This window comes from Bufo bufo, chromosome 1 (assembly GCF_905171765.1).
Source record: "Bufo bufo chromosome 1, aBufBuf1.1, whole genome shotgun sequence".
NCBI classification, from domain to species: Eukaryota; Metazoa; Chordata; class Amphibia; order Anura; family Bufonidae; genus Bufo; species Bufo bufo.
Window position 1 is genome coordinate 710387961 of NC_053389.1, and position 22086 is coordinate 710410046.

At 42.1% G+C, this 22086-nt stretch overlaps 1 protein-coding gene across 1 annotated transcript in view; it reads left to right on the forward strand.

Moving 5' to 3' along the window:
- LRRC28 (leucine rich repeat containing 28) overlaps positions 1 to 22086 on the forward strand; it is a 95820-nt gene that overhangs the window by 42816 nt on the left and 30918 nt on the right. Inside the window, exon 2 of the mRNA XM_040414223.1 lies at positions 9761 to 9982. Within this exon, the coding sequence (XP_040270157.1) occupies positions 9779 to 9982 (204 nt within the window). The 5' untranslated portion in view covers positions 9761 to 9778. The remainder of the gene's footprint in view (positions 1 to 9760; positions 9983 to 22086) is intronic.

Genomic DNA, 22086 nt, shown 5'->3' on the forward strand with positions numbered 1-22086 from the left:
CCATCAGGAATGACGTGCCGATGTGTTCACAATATAAAAGATGATGATTTTATGAGGCTGTTTTCAAGTTTTTCTGTATGGAGGATGTAAGTAGTGTGGGGATGTGCTCGTGGTAGGCTACAGTAGCGGCGGCAGTATTGAGGCAATCACAGACAGTCTTTGTGGTACACCGTGACTTTATTTACACCAAAGGCATAACAGGCAATGTGCAGACCACACAGGTGCATATCCACATAGTGCATAAAACAAAAGTCCTTCCATAGAAAATAAACAGCAGGTTTGAGTCACCTTGTTTTGAACAGACCACAGCAGTTCTGCAGGCTTGTAAGCTACCTGCCTTTGTCTCCCTCAGGCCAGAGCCCCTTCGGCTCGTAGCACCACAGGTCCCAGGACTATCCTTCAATGTGTGTTGCGCCCAGACTCTCCTTCACCAGCACTGACTGTGGAAATCTCTAGCACAGCAAGACACACCCCACCCCCATCATCAGCAGGCTGGGCTCTTTAAAGGCCCAGCTCCACCAAAAACCTGGGCTGGCCATGGGGAACAGGCACCCCCCAGCTCTTTACCTGTTCGCAGTAAAAACCGGCCCGGACACGCTGCGCCAGCAGCATACGCCGCTGTAACCGCAATGATCCGGTACTAACTCCACCGAAGCCAGGACCTCTGGTGGCACGTATCGTCCGTCCATTATTATTCCGGGGACTCTCCTACAGTAGGCTGTGGATAATAGCAGTCCCTCACTACAGGCAGACATCACTCTTGATCTAGAAGTTCATCATCCTGAAATATAACCACTAAACTTCTTGGCACTCTATAATTACATTTACGGATCAGCATTAGACATTTCCTGACACGAATGAGATCTGTCTGAAAATTGTATGTCGGGGGGGGGGGGGTTTCTATGGTTTTGAGTCCAAATCATGGAACTCCACCCCCCCCCCCAAAACAATGCCATTTTCAGACAGATCTCAGTCATGTCAGGAAATGTGATTATCTAGGGTCCAAATTTTGGACCCTAGATAATCAGATAAGGAGGTTGTCCGATTTTCTTAATGAAAGCATGTGCTGCACATTTGCCATGTGGCTACGTCTACACGACTACATTTGTTGCGCGACATTTTGTTGCACTAATGTCGCGCGACAATTTTTATAATGGCAGTCTATGGTGTTGCACTGCAACATGCTGCGACGCAACAGTCGCAGAAAATCCATTCGAGATGGATTTTTCGGCGACTGTTGCGTCGCAGCATGTTGCAGTGCAACACCATAGACTGCCATTATACAAATGTCGTCGTGTAGACTTAGTGAAATCTTATCTACACACTGCGAAAAAAGCAGCAGCGTAAATTTGCCTCCACCAGTGTCTTGGAAAACTTCTAATTAAAAAGACTCTTGAGCTAGCCACACTGAAAAAATCTAAAATGTACACAGGACTCAATTCACAACCTCAAAAAAGAAAAAAAAGATCCCTAGGACCACCCTTGTTTAGTCTCCAATGTCTTGAGCAATCTTCAATATCAGTGTCCCTTCCACTTGACAGCGGTAAACCTAATTCATGGACGCATTTACTCTTACATCAAAGGATGAATGAAGAGAGAAAACATAGCGCCATCCAGTGAATATAAAGTGCAATACTTTTTTTATTTCATATACTCACAAACAAGTTTAAAAAAAGAGCTCATTAACTAACATTTCATGTAGGACACCAAACCTGCATACCCTCTCCAGGTTTTAGCCTATGTAGCACCTTTTTTCTAGAAATAGCTATTCTTCCCCCACAAAACAGACAAGAATAGGACATGTTCCATAATTTGCATAATGGCCACATGGATGCGTACATCTCACGGATAATGTCCATGTGCTGTCCGTATACAGTCCTGATCAAAAGTTTAAGACCATTTGAAAAATTGCAAAAAATCATCATATTTAGCATGGCTGGATCTTAACAAGGTTCCAAGTAGAGCTTCAACATGCAACAAGAAGAAATGGGAGTGAGACAAAACATTTTTTGAGCATTCAATTTAATGAAAACAACGAATAAACTGAAACGGGCTGTTTTTCAGCTGATTAAAAGTTTAGGACCGCACCTCCAAAAAAAAATAAACCCCTCCCCCAAAACAGAAATCCAACTTCCAAACATGAACTCAGTAATGCGTAGCTCCGCCGTTATTGTTTTATCACTTCCAAAATTCGTTTCGGCATGCTTGATGCAAGCGTTTCCATGAGGAGTGGGAACATTTCTCCAAGTGGTGAAGACTGCTGCACGAAGGCCATCTACTGTCTGGAACTGTTGTCCATTTTTGTAAACTTCCCTTGCCATCCATCCCCCAAAGGTTCTCAATTGGATTTAGATCAGGGGAACATGCAGGATGGGCCAAAAGAGTGATGGTATTCTCCTGGAAGAAGTACCTTGTCCTGCGGGCATTGTGTACTGTAGCGCTGTCCTGTTGAAAAACAGTCATTACCACACAGATGAGGGCCCCCAGTCATGAGGAATGCTCTCTGCAACATCTGGACATAGCCAGCGGCCGTTTGACGCCCCTGCACTTCCTGAAGCTCCATTGTTCCACTGAAGGAAAAAGCACCCCAGACCATTATGGCACCCCCTCCACTGTGGCGCGTAGAAAACATCTCAGGTGGGATCTGCTTATCATGCCAGTAACGTTGGAAACCATCAGGACCCTCAAGGTAAAAAAAAATTCTCATCAGAGAATAAAACTTTCTTCCACCTTTTGAATGTCCCATGTTTGGTGCTCTCTTGCAAAGTCCAAACGAGCAGTTCTGTGGCGTTCAAGGAGACTAGGTCTTTGAAGGCGTTTTTTGTTTTTGAAGCCCTTCAGTCTCAGATGCCGTCTGGTTATGGGGCTGCAGTCAGAACCAGTAAGGGCCTTAATTTGGGTCGAAGGATCATCCAGTGTCTTGATGGACAGCCAATTGGATCCTCCGGCTCAGTGCTGATGACATTTTTTTCGGTCTTCCACTTGACTTTTTTGTTCCATAACCCTCAGGATCATTTAGGAAATTCCAAATGACTGTCTTCCTGCGTCCCACTTCAGCAGCGATGGCTCGCTGTGAGAGACCCTGCTTATGCAGTTCAACAACCTGACCATGTTCAAAAAGGAGAGTATTTTTGCCTTTGCCATCACAACGTGTGACTACCTAACAGAAAATGACAATGAATCCACATCTTTGCACAGATTTGGCCTTATTTCACCTTAAGGACCAGGCCATTTTTTTGCAAATCTGACCAGTGTCGCTTTAAGTGGTGTTGACTTTAAAACGCTTTGAATTATCCAGGCCATTCTGAGATTGTTTTTTCGTCACATATTGTACTTCATGACACTGGTAAAATTAAGTAAAAAAAAACCTCAATTTTTATTTATAAAAAAATACAAAATTTAGCAATTTTTTTTAAAAATGGCAAATTTCCAAGTTTCAATTTCTCTACTTCTATAATACATAGTAATACCTCCAAAAATAGTTATTACTTTACATTCCCCATATGTCTACTTCATGCTTGGATCATTTTGGGAATTATATATTTTTGGGGGATGTTACAAGGCTTAGAATTTAGATTGTTCAGAATTTTTCAAAAACACAATTTTTAGGGACCAGTTCAGGTCTGAAGTCACTTTGCGAGGCTTACATAATAGAAACTGTAACGGATCACCTGGCACCCCGACTGAGTACCTCCGTTGACGGATGCTCCTAGCGTTTCCTGAGGTTTCCAAGCACTCTGGCAGACACCACAATCACCGACCCGAAGAAGCATATAAATCCTCTCGAGCATATGAATGCTGTAGACAGTGGAATAGGAAACCATACGAATAGGTTTACGCTTCTAGCAGTCAAACTGGAACAGCATACCGTAAATCCTCCCCCAAGAATGAGACGACACTTCACTTTGAGGGTTAAAACAGGAACTGACTTTATTTAGACATGGAACACCTACTTTAAACCCCCCAACAGCCTCATTTACATACAATAGGGTACCTAGGACTATGGTACAAGGAAGGGGGGGGCCAGACAATTGCAAGGGCTGATGGGAGATTGAGGAGGGACAGAGCAGCTGGTTTAAACTGGTCTCCCAGTGTCCCTGCGACAACACCCTGCCGGGGAAACAATGGGACAGGAGAAAGGGGGAGGAGAAGAGGCACAGAACAGCAATGCCTGTAACATGCAAACATTACAGCAAGAGCAAGATATATACAGTCCACAACACACAGCAATACAATTTAACCGAACCCATAATAACACACACAATATTTAAGACAGCCTGAATGCAATCTGCTACACAGTCTCAAAGGGCATCGCTCCCAAAAGTCATAACATGTCCACGGATGGCCCCCAAAGGGCCAGTAGCAGCAATACACAATACCACATGCCCAAATTGCATTTAACGTACAAATTCACCAGGGGCCATAGTCAGTAGGTAGGAGGCGGGTAGCCAGGCCTCTCCAATGCCCAGTGGCGAGGCGGGTTCCGCCACAGAAACCACCCAAAAATGACCCCATTCTAGAAACTACACCCCTCAAGGTATTCAAAACTGATTTTACATACTGTCTCTCTATTTTTCCATTAATTCTTGTGGAACACCTAAAGGGTTAACAATTTCAAAATTTCACTTTTTTGGCAGATTTTCCATTGTAACTGAAAAAATAAATAAATATAAAAAAGCAAGGGTTAACAGCCAAACAAAACTCAATATTTATTGCCCGGATTCTGTAGTTTACAGAAACACCTCATATGTGGTCGTAAACTACTGTACGGGCACACGGTAAGGCGCAGAAGGAAAGGAATGCCATATGGTTTTTGGAAGGCAGATTTTGCTGGACTGGTTATTTTGACACCATGTCCCATTTTAAGCCCCCTTGATGCACCCCTAGAATAGAAACTCCATAAAAGTGACCCCATCTAAGAAACTACACCCCCTCAAGGGATTCAAAACTGATTTTACATACGTCGTTAACCCTTTAGGTGTTCCACGAGTTATTGGCAAATGGAGATGAAATTTCAGAATTTCAATTTTTGGGCAAATTTTCCATTTTAATCCATTTTTTCCAGTAACAAAGCAAGGATTAACAGCCAAACAAAACTCTATTTATGGCCCTGATTCTGTAGTTTACAGAAACACCCCATATGTGGTCGTAAACTGCTTCACGGGCACACTGCAGGGCGCAGAATGAAATAAATGCCATACGGTTTTTGGAAGGCAGATTTTGCTGGACTTTTTTTTTTTACACCATGTCCCATATGAAGCCCCCCTGATGCACCCCTAGAGTAGAAACTCCAAAAAAGTGACCCCATTTTAGAAACTACGGGATAGGGTGGAAGTTTTGTTGGTACTAGTTTAGGGTACATGATTTTTGGTTGCTCTATATTACACTTTTTGTGAGGCAAGATAACAAGAAATAGCTGTTTTGGCACCATTTTTATTTTTTGTTATTTACAACATACATCTGACCGGTTAGATCATGTGATATTTTTATAGACCAGGTTGTCACGGACGCGGCGATACCGTGTGTGTATGTGTATATGTGTGTATATGTATGTGTGTGTGTATGTATGTATATATATATATATATATATATATATATATATATATATATATATATATATATATATATATATGTGTATATATATATATATATATGTATGTGATTTCATTTTTTGAAGCAAAAAATATCATGTTTTAGTGTTTCCATAGTCTGAGAGCCAGATGACTGTTATTGGCACTATTTTGTGGTGCGTGTGACTTTTTGATCGCTTGCTATTACACTTTTTGTGATGTAAGGTGACAAAAAAATGGTTTATTTAGCACAGTTTTTATTTTTTACAGTGTTCATCTGAGGGGTTAGGTCATGTGATATGTTTATAGAGCCGGTCGATACGGACGCGGCGATACCTAATACGTATACTTCTTTCTTTTTTTCTTTTTTCTTTTTTTTTTTTACTTTATGTGGGACGTTCTCGGATCTTATTTTCCTTTTGTACACTAGACTTAGAGGAAAGGAGTCTATATTACAAAAAACGCAGAAGTACAAAAAGATGCATAACAAACGTATATAAAACGCAACATGATTATTTATAGTCCATTGAAATCCAGGAATCCACAGTTTGACCCAGACTGTGGGTATAAAAGGCGGAGGCCGACAAGAGTGCGATACCACTGATGAAGGGAAGGAGAGTTCCCAAAACGCGTCTGGGCTGGATCGCACATATTACAGAAGGAATACCTCCGCAAGGATTAGCATGGCCATGCGAGAATTTCAATAATCATAATTAATGCCTGGAATCAAGACTGACTTTGTTTTCGCTTGTTGCGTTGGATACAAGTCACGTGAGTCGGCCTAAACCGGAACAGAGCCTCAACTCCCTCGAGAATTCGGGTGAGTTAGCGGAAAGAGCACGCAGAGAGACGCCAACTGTGGCCCTCGCAAAACTAAAGGAAGGCTTGCAACAGAAATAAGGATGGTAAGGTGAGAACACCACCGTAATCCTTACAAAGACCGGCTATACTCGTACTATAGAATCGGAACTACATAAATATAAGGCTGCACGAGACGGTACCATATGCCAGCCATTTAGGCAATTGGAATATATGCGCAATATTATGCAAATGGATATTATCGAACATGGGTCACTGATTGGTAGACCAGACTGTGGGCTATAAATTGGAGACTAGATAAAGAGATGTGGTGTATACACTAGACCAGTAATGTCGAACCTTTTAGAGGCCGAGTGCCCAAACTGCAACCCAAACCCCACTTATTTATCATAAAGTGCCAACACGGCAATTTAACCTGAATACTATAGTTCAATATAGTATATATTCCATGTACTTTATCATTTAGCTATTAAAGCCTGCCTACATTCAGTGCCCTGCCTGTGGTGTTCATAGTGCGCCCTGCGCTGATGAATGGCAGGAAAGGTCTAAGGCATATTGGTACACCATAGACTTTTTTCACAGTGCGGGTGCCCACAGAGGGCTCTGAGTGCCGCCTCTGGCACCCGTGCCATAGGTTCGCCATCACTGCACTAGACATACACAAAACATTAGCCAGCGAAACCACAGAATATTTCACCATTGCGCTATATTATAGACTCTTCAGAAAAGTGATTGTGAAATTCCCTATAAGTGTATTTATGCGAATTGATAGATTTAATTATAGCATATAGAATTTTATGTACAATTGTAAATTTTATTATCAATTTTATTGTGTTTAATTAAACTTAAAAGTTTAAAAACTCCAGTTGTTGAGTGCTCACCCATCTTTCTGCTATATTTTATAAATCCTAATTGGAGGGTGGGTGTCCCTCTTGTGGGTTTGTAGCACCTATCCACAGTTTCGTCCGGAGTGAGCCACCATTTGTAAAGACGCAAATGACGTTTTTGTTTATTTTTACTTGAAACTTAATTTTTTGGGGGGGAAAACTTTATTTTTTCAACTTTTTTTTTTGTCACTTAATTTTTGTCCCACTTTGGGACTTGAACTTTTGGGGGTCTAATCCTTTACAATGCATTCCAATACTTCTGTATTGGAATGCATTGGCTGTATGAGTATTACTGTGTGTATTACTCATACAGCTTCTGGCCTGTGAGATCCAGGGGGCTAGATCATCATAGGCAAGTCACAGGAAGGCAGCGCGCTTATTTTCAATAATTGAATGCTCAAAAATGTTTTCTCACTCTCCTTTCTTCTTGTTGCATGTTAATCTACTTGGAACCTTGTTAAGATCCAACAATGTAAAATATGTTTTTTTTTGCCATTTTTCAAGTGGTCTTAAACTTTTGATCAGGACTGTATTTTGCAGAACGATTGAAATGAATGGGTCCATGTGCAATACACATAAAATGCATATCAGGCGCAGAGCAAACATATGATCGTGTGTATGAGGCCTAAATCTGCAGCGTGTCAATTTATGCTGTGGATTTCCAATATGCGTTTCACCTTTTGCGATTAATAGAGCGAAATCTGAGGCAAATCTGGAAGGAACCCACAACAGATCTGCCTTCTGTGGTCAAACAATAAAGATTCAGAATAGCTTAAAGGGAACCTGTCACCTGGATTTTGTGTATAGAGCTGAGGACATGGGTTGCTAGATCGCCGCTAGCACATCTGCAATATCTAGTCCCCATAGCTCTGTGTGCTTTTATTGTGTAAAAAACAACTATTTGATACATATGCAAATTAACCTGAGATGAGTCCTGTCCCTGACTCATCTCACGTACAGGACTCCTCTCAGGTTAATTTGCATTTGTATCAAAGTTTTTTTTTTTTTTTTTTTACACAATAAAAGCACACAGAGCTATGGGGACTGGATATTGCGGATGTGCTAGCGGCCATCTAGCAGCCCATGTCCTCAGCTCTATACACAAAATCCTGGTGACAGGTTCCCTTTAAAACTTCCTCAAAAAATCACCTCACCGGTCCCTCTGACGCGCTCATTTCATCGCTTTTTTCCTTTTGTTGTCTTCTGCTGTCTTTGGTATTTTAGAATTAGAAATAAACGGTAAAAAACAAAAAAAAGATTCTTACCCAATGTGTTTTATGAGGCTGTTGAATTTCACAGCGCCATAGATTATAATGTGCGTGAGGGATCCATAATCGGAGACAAAGTAGGGTATGACTCTGTGGTGTCACCACTGACCCACGATTCGTGGAAAACCACAGATGTGTGAATACACACATATTAAAGTCAATAGATACGTGAGCAGTTTGTGGAGACCATAAACAGTACACATGTGAATCACTGACATAAATATCCCAAGATATCCTTTAGGCCTCTTTCACATGTAAGAATCACTTCTGTATATTTTAATTCTGATTGCAAATTTGAGACAAAATAACATCAAGTAGATAATAATATTCAGGAGGCTATGTCACCAAGACATACCCCTTTAACTATGAACAGCTTCAGGATGTTCTTTTAAAATGTGTGTGTGTGTGTGTGTGTGTGTGTGTGTGTGTATATGTATATATTTATATTTTAGAAAAGTGCCAATTAGAGGTTTTTTTAAAGTTCTTTTGTGCACATATTCACAGCCAGTATCTTCGAGCTATTACCCATCCTTTATCAGACTTTAGACTGGGCTGTTAGAAAATATTACCTAAAGTTCCTCATACCCATTATAAACCCCCTTGGGGGACCAGTCGACTATCTGTGGTTATGAGGATGTCAACTCTTCTTAGATGGCAGATCCTGGGGAAAGAAGGACCAGCTAGTTGGTTTTCAACTTACCCGATTCCTTTTTCACAGGAGATAAGCCACCTCCAGAGGGTATCAGAATCTGATCGGTGGGGCTCCAACACCCAGGATCACCGACTATCAGCCATTTCAGAAGGCCCAGCGCTCCTCTGACTGCTTACCCTAGGCTAGTGACATCACAACCATCGGTCACGTGGTCTAGGCGCAGCTCAGCCCCATTCTTTTGATAGGTCATCAGTTACAAATTGTTAAATGACCCCTTTAAGATTGCCCAAAAAGTTTTCCTTCACCCTGCGTCCTTTCCTTCTTTTTTTTTTTTTTCACCCCATTACTATGGCTACATGGAAACATTTAGTTTACTGCAATACAACTTCAGTATTTACTTTATAGAGAACAAGGTCACAGACAACATTAAACCATTGTAATATATCCTGCCTGGTTTGACTTTTCTAATGGTCAAAGGACATCTGTGACCTTGTTTCCCTGAGTAAAATTTTGCATTATATGTTAATTTTTACATTTTATTTATTTTGTGTCCTGTTTTTATAGATGATTTGAGATGTTGATATGCACTTTGTCCAGTTGTATGGACCCCAGCCAAACATGGCATCTGAACTCTGCCAGACCATCTCTGTGGCCAAGCTGGAAAGGCACAAGAATCTCTTCTTGAATTACCGCAATCTAAACCACTTTCCTCTAGAACTGCTAAAAGGTGAAGGACTTAAGTATCTTGAGAGACTTTACATGAAGCGCAACTCTCTGACCTCACTGGTGAGTACAAATAGTGCTTAGAATTGTATTTTGCCCTCATTTTTCTAAGTTGAACCACAGTTCTGTAGGCTCAGGTCAGAGCAGCAATTTTCGAGATGCCATCCACATACCAACAAAGTCAGATGAGCTGGCACTTGTAAATCAGTACTAGGCCTAGGATAACCTCTTGAGATTTTGACATCTCTAGTAAAGGGGGACAAATTCTGGTCTTCAGTACAATGTCACTGTACTGGAATATTGTGCATCTTGTGCTTTGAAAAAGTATACATACCCCTTGAACTTTTTATTATTTAATGTTTATTTAACATTTCACATTACACCCACAAACTTAAATGTATTTCATGTGATAGACCAACACAAAGTAGCAGTGTGTGCAGTGTAAAGAAAAGACATGTTTTTCAAAATTCTTAATAAATAAATCTGAAAAGTGTGGCGTGCATTCGTATTCAGCCCCCGGAACTCTGATACCCCTAAATAAAATTCAGTGTGAACAATTGTCTTAGGTCACCTAGTTAGTAAATGGAGTCCACCTGTGTAATTTATTCCTAGTATAGCTGTTCTTTGAAGGTCTCTGAGGTTTGTTAGAGAACATGAGTGATCAAACAGCATCATAAAAACCAAGGAACACACCAGACAGGTCAGGGATAATGTTGTGGAAAAGTGTAAAGCAGGGTTAGGTTATTAAAAAAAAAAAAAAAAAATATCCCAAGCTCTGAACATCTCACGGAGCACTGTTCAGTCCATCTGAAAATGGAAGGAGCATGGCACAACTGCAAACCTACCAAGACATGGCTGTCCACCTAAACTGATGGCTCAGGCAAGGAGAGCACTAATTACAGAAACAGCCAAAGTCCAGATTTAAATCGCATTGAGAATCTATGCTTTCCATCCAATCTGACTGAGCTTGAGCTATTATGCAAAAAAGAATGGGCAAAAATGTCAGCCTCTAGATGTGCAAAGCTGGTAGAAACACACCCTAAAAGACTTGCAGCTGTAATTGCAGCGAAAGGTGGTCCTACAAAGTAGTGGCTAAGGGGGGCTGAATACAAATGCACACCACACTTTCCAGATTTTTATTTATTCCAAATTTTGAAGAACATTTGCCATTTTCTTTTCACTTCACACAGACTTGCTACTTTGTGTTCATCTATCACATAAAATGTATTTACCGTATTTTTCGCTTAGAAGACGCACTTTTTTCTCCCCAAAAGTGGGGGGAAAATGTCAGTGCGTCTTATAAAAGGAATACTAGTGAGCGCTTCCATTATGGAAGCGCTCACTAGTATGTATTAGGAGCGGGGAGTGAAGCGCCACAAGCGCAGGGAATATTTACCCTCCCTGGTCTGCGCCACGGCTCCTCTTCAGCTGTCGCGCTTCCATCTTTCTGGCCTGCGCTGCACTGTCCTGACCCCATACAGCGTCAGGACGTAGTGCGCACACTATGACCTGACGCTGCACGCAGTCATGTGACAGTGCAGCGCAGGCCGGGAAGATGGGAGCGCAACAGCTGAAGAGGAGCCGTGGAGCAGGGCAGGTAAGATTATTTTTTTATTTTAATCTGAGGTCTGGGGGTACTGATGGGCTAATCTGAGGTCTGATGAAAAATATTTTTTCTTGTTTTTCTACTCTAAAATGGGGTGCGTCTTATAAAGCGAAAAATACGGTAGGTTGGGGATGTAACATTAAAAATTTGGAAAAGTTCAAGGGGTATGAATAAGTTTTCAAGGCACTGTATAGACATAAGAGTCCACTAAATCCACAGCTCTCCCTCCACCTTCTTCCAAGTGACAGCTGCAGATTTATTTGCATGTACCTCTCTTCTTTAACCACCTCCCGTCCGCCCATCGAATATAAACGTGGTTCTCTATCTCTGAATGGATGTTTTAAAACGTCCATTCAGAGATCGCAGCTGCACGCTACTCGTGCAGCTGCTGATCGGGTTGCCCGCTTTTAGTGACAGCAGGGCAACCCTTAGAGAAGGCAGGGACAGTGCCCAGGTGTCCCTGCCTTGTAGATCGCTGTATACACAGCGCTCACCGAGCGCTGTGTATATACAGAGCAGGAAGCGCTATGCGCTTACTGTTCCGGCCCGGCGGTCATGTGATCGCCTGGGCCGGGAGAGTGCAGGAGCTGTGAGGTCTTTCAGAGACCTCGATCAGGCCTGCACTGAGGCTGTACAGCGCTGTATTGTGCTGTACAGCCTCTCGGGGGGGGGGGGGGGGGGGGGGTGCATTTCTCCTGTAACTGGGGCTACTATGTCAGCCCCAGTTACAGGAGAAATCAAGAGTGGGAAAAAAAAAATAAGTGAAGTTAAATGTCCCCCAGAGGTCTTGTATGACATTATGGGGGACGCAAAGTGTAGAAAAAAAAAAGGTTTCACATGTAAAAAAAAAAAATTCCCCATGTAAGGAATAAAAAAATGTTAAAAATAAAATGGACATATTTGGTATTGCTGCGTCCGTGACGGTCGGCTCTATAAATATATCACATAATCGATCCAGTCCGATAACGCCATAAAAAAAACTAAAAAAAAAGCCATTTTTGTCACCTTACATCACAAAAAGTGCAACACCAAGTGATCAAAAAGGCGTATGTCCCACAAAATAGTACCAATAAAACAGTCACCTCATACCGAAAATTAGCCCCTACATAAGAAAATTGCAAAAAATAAAAAATATATAGCTCTCAGAACATGGACACATTAAAACATAGCATTTTTAAAACAAAAAAAAAATTATGTAAAACTTAAATAAATAAGAAAGTATACATAGTAGGTATCGCCACGTCCATAATGATCTGCTCTATAAAAATGTCACTTGACCGAACCCCTCAGGTGAACGCTGTAAAAATAAATAAATTAAAAATTGTGCTAAAACAACCAATTTTTTTTGTCACTTTGCCCCATAAAGTGTTATAATGAATGATCAAAAAAATCATATGTACACAAAAATAGTACCAATAAAACTGGCACCTTATCCCCTAGTTTCCAAAATGGGATCACTTCTTGGGAGTTTCTACTGTAAGGGTGCATCAGGGGGCTTCAAATGGGACATGGCATCTAAAAACCATGTGGAGTTCCTTTTCTTCTGCGCCCTGCCATGTGCCCATACAGCAGTTTATGACCACATGTGGGGTGTTTCTGTAAACCATAGAATCTGGGTAATAAATATTGCGTTTTGTTTGGCTGTTAACCATCGATGTGTTAAAGAAAAAATTGGATTAAAATGGAAAATCTGCCAAAAAAGTGAAATTTTAAAACTTTATCTCCATTTTCCTTTAATTCTTGTGGAACGCCTAAAGGGTTAACAAAGTTTGTAAAATCGGTTTTAAGTAACTTGAGGGGTGTAGTTTCTACAATGGGGGTATCCACTATGTAGGCCCCACAAAGTGACTTCAGACCTGAACTGGTCCTTAAAAAGTGGGTTTTGGCAATTTTCTGAAACCTTTTAAGAATTGCTTCTAAGCCTTCTAACGTCCTAAAAAAAAAAAAAAAAAAAAATGACCTTTACAAAATGATGCCAACATAAAGTAGACATATGGGGAATGTTAAGTAATAAATATTTTGAGGTATCACTTTCTGTTTTAAAAGCAGATAAATAGAAATTTAGAAAATTGCTAATTTTTCTAAATTGTTGGTAAATTTTTTATTTATTTTTTCATAAATAAAGGTGAAATATATTGACTCAAATTTATGACTAGCATGAAGTACAATGTGTCACGAGAAAACAATCTCTGAATGACTTGGATAAGTAAAAGCGTTCCAAAGTTATTACCACATAAAGTGAGATGTCAGATTTTGCAAAATTAGGCCTGGTCAGGAAGGGGGCAAATGGCCCAGATGTGAAGTGGTTAATACAGTGGACTCCTAAAGTCTGACACTCTCTCTATTTTCTCTATGAATGGCATAGTACAAAATAATATGGAATGGTTTCATAAAATCCAAGTTCATTATACGCTTAATTATGAGTTGTCTCACCTCAGACATGGGTGGTATGCTGCGATTATCAGATAGGTGCAGGTCCCTCACCTATCTCTGGAACAGGACCCCGAAGTGAATGAAGAACCGCTGCGTATGCTAAGTCACGCTCCGTTTATTTCTGTGGGAGTTCTGAAAATAGTCAAGCTCTGTATCTCAAGCAGTCTTACAGAGGTGGATGGAGCAGTAGGCACTCCTACCCAGTGGGCTCTACATTCATTTCTATGGAACTTCCAAAAATGGCTGAGATTTCTTGCTCAGCTATTTTTGGAACTCCCACAGAAGTGAATGGGGAGCATGCTGAGCATGTGCAGTGTGTTCTTGTTCACTTTGGGGATCCTGTTCTTGAGCTAGGCGCAGGTACCCTCCCACCCTGGCACCCGCACATAGGACATTGTTGGTGTATCCTAGCGATTTACCACCAATGTCTGAGGGGACACAACCCCGTAAGTTTGGCATAGTAGCTCAGAGGACCTGATGTTTCGTGCTGCACCAGATAGTGGACGGTACTTTATCTTTCATGATATACTACACACTCTTGCTTATAGGCGAGTAGCTTTATTTTTTTTTTTTCTGTACCACAGTGGGTTCTCTTTCAAGGGGTGCTCTCTCATGTTCTTTCCATGACAAAAACTAGAAGAACATGAGCTCATAAACAACCAATTAAGAAAAAAATACTTTTATTGTTACTTAATATTTATTATGCATTTTACCATTAAAAAGTAGAGTAGGGAACAGACACCATCCCGGCATAATACAGACCACTAGACACAAAGTGCATATAATCAAAAGTTCATCAGTCAAGTGTGTAACATATCAATTCTCAGGTGAGCCCTCAACACAAATGGTATGAACAGGACAGAAATGGACCAACAGATGGCAACAACGCCACAAGTACAGAGGCCCTCCTATAAAACATATTGTAGATAGAGTATATGCAGTCCAAATCACAGTTAAATATGACCTGGTATCATGACATACAGACTGTCAGCCTAAGCGGTGTACAACAAGCCAAGTGGACTCACCTAGCAGTAGTGGAATCTGTGTGTCGGGGTGTACTCTCGTTTTTAATGGTAATATACTTACTTTATTGTTGCATAATAAATATTATTTTTTCTTCTAGTTTTTGTCATACATTTTAGTGAGCTTTTCCAAGTTATTTTTTATAGTGGCTAGTCCCTATATGTAGCCGCAATATTTCATTGGGCATTTTTTCGGCAGGGACACCTACAGTTGCAAGAAAAAATATGTGAACCCTTTTGGAATTATATGGATTTCTGCACAAATTGGTCATAAAATGTGATCTGATGGGGGGCGTGGCCTGACCGAGCTAGATGGCGGCTGCTTGTTAGCAGAGCTCTCGCCACCAGCACCCATCTAAACCTCATTCTTAGCGCTATCCTGACCTCGGTATGAAGATCCAGCCGAAGGACTGCATGCAGACTGCACCGGGACGCAGAGAGGACCCGAACTCCAGCCTAGAGATGGATAGATTCCTGAGTAAATTGGCAGCACAGCCGTCGGCGTTGCCTTCCAAGATGGCGCTGAAACCTCCCGGCTCGGCTACAGGAGACCATGCTTCCACCCAGATTCCAGGAGATGATGGAACATCGCACAGTGGCGAAAGGTCAGGTCTCACTAGGGAGATTCTTGAGGAGGCTTTACAGCGAGCCCTGGCCCCTTTAGCCGTGGATCTAGAGACGATCAAAGCGGACGTGCACCATATAGGTGACCGCGTTGAGACGCTTGAGCAGTCGCAGGACGCCATACTCACCTTTAATGCGTCTGTAAAGGATTCCTTGCTCTCGCATGCCAGAGCGATGAACACACTCCTGCTTCATATGGAAGACCAGGAGAACAGGAATAGAAGAAGGAACATCAGGCTCAGGGGGCTTCCAGAGGCGGAGGATAAAGAAGACCTTTTTCAGGTCATGGACTCCCTCTTTAGTATGCTACTAGGCCCAGAGCAAGCGTCACATATTACTGTGGAGAGAGTACATAGAGCATTAAAACCGAAGCCAGCGTCACGAGATAATCCAAGAGATATAATTTGCGGTATTTTAAGCTTCAGAGATACCGAATTAATACTCCAGGCGGCAAGGAAACAAGGAGAAGTGAAGCTCCAAGGGGCCCAAGTTCAAGTCTACCAAGACCTAGCTGCATCCACATTGCAAAAACGGCGCGTATTAAAGCCTCTCACTAATCTACTGCGGTCGTCCAAATTCCCATACAGATGGCTCTTCCCATTTGGGATCTCAATCACGATAGGGAACCGCCGTTACACCGTTCGATCGCCTGAGGACTTACCACCTGTTTGGGAGGCACTCCAACAGCCTCCGATCGAAATTCCCTCCTGGTTACCCGTCCTACCCGCGGAGGGGTAGGACGGGTACCACCGCTCCCCCAGGCGTCTAGATGGATGAAGCCAAAACCCCAGAGAACCGGGAAGAATAAAAGAGCATGGCCGCAAGGAGTCCCGGACTAAGGGTTCACTGTTAATGCATCTTTCTTTTTCTCCCATAGCAGTATAGCATTGTTGGCATAGTGGCGCTGCGTCCCTGTTGGATGTTGGCTACCCTACTTAGGCTTACCTTGCCTATTAAAATGCCCGTGGTAGTCAGTATCACTGACATTCTTTAGTATACTAGCATCTTGTCTGGATAGGGGCGCATGCCCAGCTGGGTGGCTAAGGGGCCTATCGCTATGCTCTGCCAGGCTGCTGTGTATTGTGCCTTCCTTATTCAACAAAATGTTGGTCAAGGATAGCTTTATTATAGCTTTATCATAGCTTTATCATAGCTTTGATATAGCTTTATCATAGCTTGGATATAGCTTTGTTATAGCTTTATTATAGCTGAATTATATACTAATGTGCACGAGGTTTAGAAGTGGGGTTCTGGGCTGGTTGGGATACACATGGTTTTCACATGTGCGATTCTTCCCCCCCCCCCCCCCCCCCGGCCCAAAAGGCCGTACTTCTTTGCTATTACCTTTTAAGTTATTGTTATTGTTTGAATTGGTTCTTTAACCTGTTTTGGTACATCAAAGTGGCCTAGTAAGACAAACGACCTAAATATACAAAATGTCACTTCTATGAGATGGCTCCATTAACTCTGTTTTTCCACCTTCAACGTACATGGTTGTAATAGCCCTAAAAAACATAGTAGAGTGTTTCAGGTTCTCAGGAGAATTGGTGCAGATATAATACTCCTCCAAGAGACCCATTTTTCTCATTCGCATGTTCCTAACTTAGAACATAGCCCTTTTAATGTGTGGTATCACGCTACCTCCAGTAGTTCTGCGGCCAGAGGAGTCAGTATAGGCTTTAGGCGGGGCACACCCTTTGCCTTCCAATCCGCAGTAAAGGACCCGGAAGGGAGATGCCTATTATTGAAGGGAGAGATAGGACACGTAACTGTCACAATATGTAATCTCTATGCTCCAAACGTGAAGACGGTTGGTTGGATGACAGAAGTGCTGGACAAAATTGGTCCATTTGCTGCGGGTCTATTGTTAATCGGTGGTGATCTTAATCTAACCCTGAACCCTTTACTTGACTCCTCTGCCCAGAAATCTGCCGTTTCTTTCCGAGCTCTAAAAACAGTTCAGTCACGTCTAAGATCTTTGCACCTTAGTGATGTCTGGAGGTCGGCGCATGGTGACAGGCGTGATTACACATTCTATTCTAATCCTCACAAATCATACCAGAGGTTGGACTACCTATTTGTGCAGGATAAATACCTGCTGGCTATTAAGTCCTCCACTCTCCACAACATCACGGTCTCTGACCATGCGCCGGTCTCCCTTGCCATAAATTTACCAGAATTGTGTAGTAGGGAGTGGACATGGACGCTAAATCACACCCTTTTGGATTCGCAGTCTAGGGTTGACTCCATATCACAGAAGTTGCGGTCATACTTTTCTACCAACACAACGCCCGATATATCCCAGGCAATAATATGGGAGGCACATAAGGCGGTGATTAGGGGAGAATTTATTGCATTGGGGTCCCATATTAGCAAACTAAGAACGTGTAAAATGTCAGACCTCTTATCTCATATTGCTAGCCTAGAATCATCCCACAAACGTTCTGGTGCACTTAGGCTGGGTTCACACTTGAGCGTTTTACAGCGCGTTCAAACGCGCTGTAAAACGCTCAACACATGAAAACCAATGCTTCCCTATGGCCCTGGTTCTCACTTGAGCGTTTTACAGCGCGTTTGAACGCGCTGAAAAACACCCTACGCTCAAACAAGTTCTTGAGCTTCTTTGGGGCGTTTTGACGCGCGTTTGTGGACATAGGACACTGCAGTCAATCACACAAACGCGCGTCAAACGCGCGTTTACTATTGCAAAAAACGCGCGTTAAACGCGCATATCAAATACGCTCAGGTCTGAACCCAGCCTTAGAGATCTAGAGGAGTTGAGGATAGTGAGACGTGAACTGCAGGAGCTGTTAAACATTAAGGCGTCTAAAGCCTATCTAAAAGTGAAGCACAAGCATTACGTCCATGGAAACGGGGGCGGGAAAATAATGACTGCACTTATTTAAAAAAACGAGAAGACCAGGTTTTCATTAAACGTATGAAGTCACAAGCAGGATTGGTTAAGACTGACTCAAGAGATATATCAAAGATCTTTAGAGATTACTACCATAATCTATACAGCCTTAGAGGGGAGGAACAGGAGGAGGTACGGATAGACCGCAAAAGGGAGATTGAGCAATTCCTGGGGACATTAAACCTCCCCACCCTGGATGACGCCTCCAAATTATCACTATTGGCCCCCATTTCATTAGCAGAAGTAAAAAAAAAAAAGTCCTGAACTCAACTCCATCAGGTAAGAGCCCAGGCCCGATGGGTTCACAGTGGCCTATTATAAAAAGTTTTTCCCGGATTTAGGCCCACAACTAGTAAATTTTTTCAACGCCCTTTTAAGCGGTTCCCACATAGCCAATCAAGCTCTAGAAGCACATATAATTGTATTGCCTAAGCCAGGTAAAGATGTCGAGATCCCCTCTAGCTATAGGCCAATCTCTCTGCTAAATGCAGATGTGAAGCTATGGGCCAAAGTATTGGCCAATAGGCTTTCACCCCTACTCCCAGGGATTGTATCCCCCGAACAATCAGGCTTTGTGGGGGGCAGGGAATGCACCTTTAGAGTGCTTCAAGCTCAACAATTCGCTTTAAAACAGGGGAAGAAGCTTGTGTTCCTCAGCACTGATGCCGAAAAGGCGTTTGATAGAGTGGCTTGGGATTATATGGAAGCCACTATGCATAAGTTTGGCCCCCCCCCCCCAATTTGTGGGGGCGGTGCTGTCCCTGTATTCTAACCCCTCCGCAAAAGTACAGGTGAACGGCATCTTGTCACCACCATTTAAAATCTTAAACGGGACACGCCAGGGATGCCCGCTTTCGCCCACCTTATTCATCCTGTGTTTAGAGACTTTTATACAATCTCTGAGGCAAGATCCTGAGATTCAGGGGCTCACAATAGGCAAGGACTTGCATACTATCACCGCGTTCGCAGACGATATGCTTATATTTCTGACCAACCCTGAAAAGGCATTCCCATCCCTCTTACGACAGTTAGAAGTATATGGAGCCCTTTCCAATTTCAAGATTAACCTTTCTAAGTGTACGGCAATGGGTATTAACATTTCTCACTCATCTATCACGAAATTGGAGAGGGATTTCCCGTTTGAATGGAACAACTCCCATATAAAGTACCTGGGTATTAACATAACTAAAGACCCTAACTTCTTATTATTCCACCAAAACTACATGTCATTAATCGATAGTATAAAACAACAACTAGTTGATATAAAAATTCCCTTCTTATCCTGGTTGGGGAGAAAAAATTTACTGAAGACCTATGTACTTCCTAGAATATTATACACACTCCAGACCTTGCCCATACCCCTTCCTCCAGTCTTTCCTAGCAAGAGTCCGGAGTCTTTTCTCCTCTTTTGTGTGGGGAGGTTGTAGGCCCAGGTTAGCATATAAGATTCTCACCAAACCCATATTTAAGGGAGGATTTGGTCTTCCTGATGTTGCAGCATATTATAGAGCTGTACAACTTAGGCTGCATTCTGAAATTTGCAGTCCTATGAATACAAAGCTCGGATGCAGGATAGCTAGGAATATACTAGGCCCTAGAGGAATGGCAGCATTATGGGACCCGAAACTAGCGACGAACCGTACCATAGGTAAAGGGGGACTAAATCCTCTACAAGGGGTTATGGTCACTTGGTCAAAGATATCGCCACTCCTGCGTAGCCTCCCATGCATGTCCCCGTACACTCCCATTTGCTACGTCCCGTATTTGGTTACTCAGGGATTTCAGGATGATTTAGGTTTATGGAAGGCAATGGGTAGTGTAGCAATTGGGGATATCTTGGGGAAAAAAGGGCAATCCCCTCTGCTCAAAGTTTGTCAAGGAGCTTTCCTCATATTCCTTGGTCGCCCACTCAATATTCACAGTTCCAAAAGGTATGCACTCTATATTTGGCATGTACCCCTAGTAAACTAGACCCTACTTGGTATGACACTTGTCTGCTTAGCCAGGGGAACAAGAAAGGAGCTATATCTTGGGTATATAATAAGTTATTGGAGGAAGAAGGCCATGAAAAACCTTGGTTTATTTCCCAATGGGAAAAAGACCTTAATACTACATTTGATGAGGGAACGGTAGATAGTATTCTGTGTCATTCACATGGATATTCTCGGTGCATCAGGATCCAAGAAAATGCATTCAAATTGGTAACTAGGTGGTACAACACGCCAGCAAAATTGCATGCCATGGACCCCTCGCATACGGAACAATGCTGGAGATGTAAAAGTTCTAGTGGCACTTTATTGCACATCTGGTGGACCTGCCCCTCGATAAAACCATATTGGGAGATGATTTCTAGGAACATATTGGAAATCATCCCTTCCTCTTCCTCACTGACCCCTTTAGTGGTCCTGTTAAATCTCCCTAATGATAAACTCATTCTTACCAAACACTCTCTATTATCATCCCTAGTAGCTGCAGCAAAACTTCTGGTTCCAGTCCATTGGCTTACCAATAAAATTCCAACAAATATGGAATAGGTAAACAAAGTTCAGGAGATTCACTTACTAGAAGAGCTGTCCAGCTGGGAATCTCTATCACACGAAAAACACCTGAAAATATGGGCTCCATGGCTGCAATGGCAGGCTAAAAATCAAAATGCTTTGGCACTGGGAGTGGCATCTGATCCTATCAGTAGTGATTAGTGTTTATTACATTTTTTGTGCATTGTGCTTCCTACCATCAGAAGGATGGTGATCTGACTTGTGTGTTGTGTGATGGAGGTGGAGTTTTTGCCCCCTGACCTTCCATTCCTATAGACAACATGTGTACACCATAATCATATGCTCATCAGTATTTCTTCCTATGCATTGTTCTGCTAATATGATTGTATGCATGCTATAATTTATATGCCATCTTGTGCCTACCCTACGAGTCGTATTGTCTTATACCTCTAAATATCTTTTATGATATACAGACCAAGGATGTATTGTTCATGTTTGTTAATATTTCTCAAATATGTAATGCACCTTTCTTTGCTTTGTAAATTGAAGATAATCTTAAATAAAGATTTTGTTTAAAAAAAAAATGTGATCTGATCTTCATCTAAGTCACAACAATAGACAATCACAGTCTGCTTCAACTAATAACACACACAGAATTAAATGTTACCATGTTTTTATTGAACACACCATAGAAACATTCACAGTGCAGGTGAAAAAAGTATGTGAACCCTTGGATTTAACTGGTTGAACCTCTTTTGGCAGCAATAACTTCAACCAAACGTTTCCTGTAGTTGTAGATCAGACGTGCACAACGGTCAGGAGTAATTCTTGACCATTCCTCTTAACAGAACTATTTCAGTTCAGCAATATTCTTGGAATGTCTGGTGGGAATCACTTTCTTGAGGTCATGCCACAGCATCTCAATCGGTTGAGGTCAGGACTCTGACTGGGCCACTCCAGAAGGCCTATTTTCTTCTGTTTAAGCCATTCTGTTGTTGTTTTACTTCTATGCTTTGTGTCGTTGTCCTGTTGCAACACCCATCTTCTGTTGAACTTCAGCTGGTGGACAG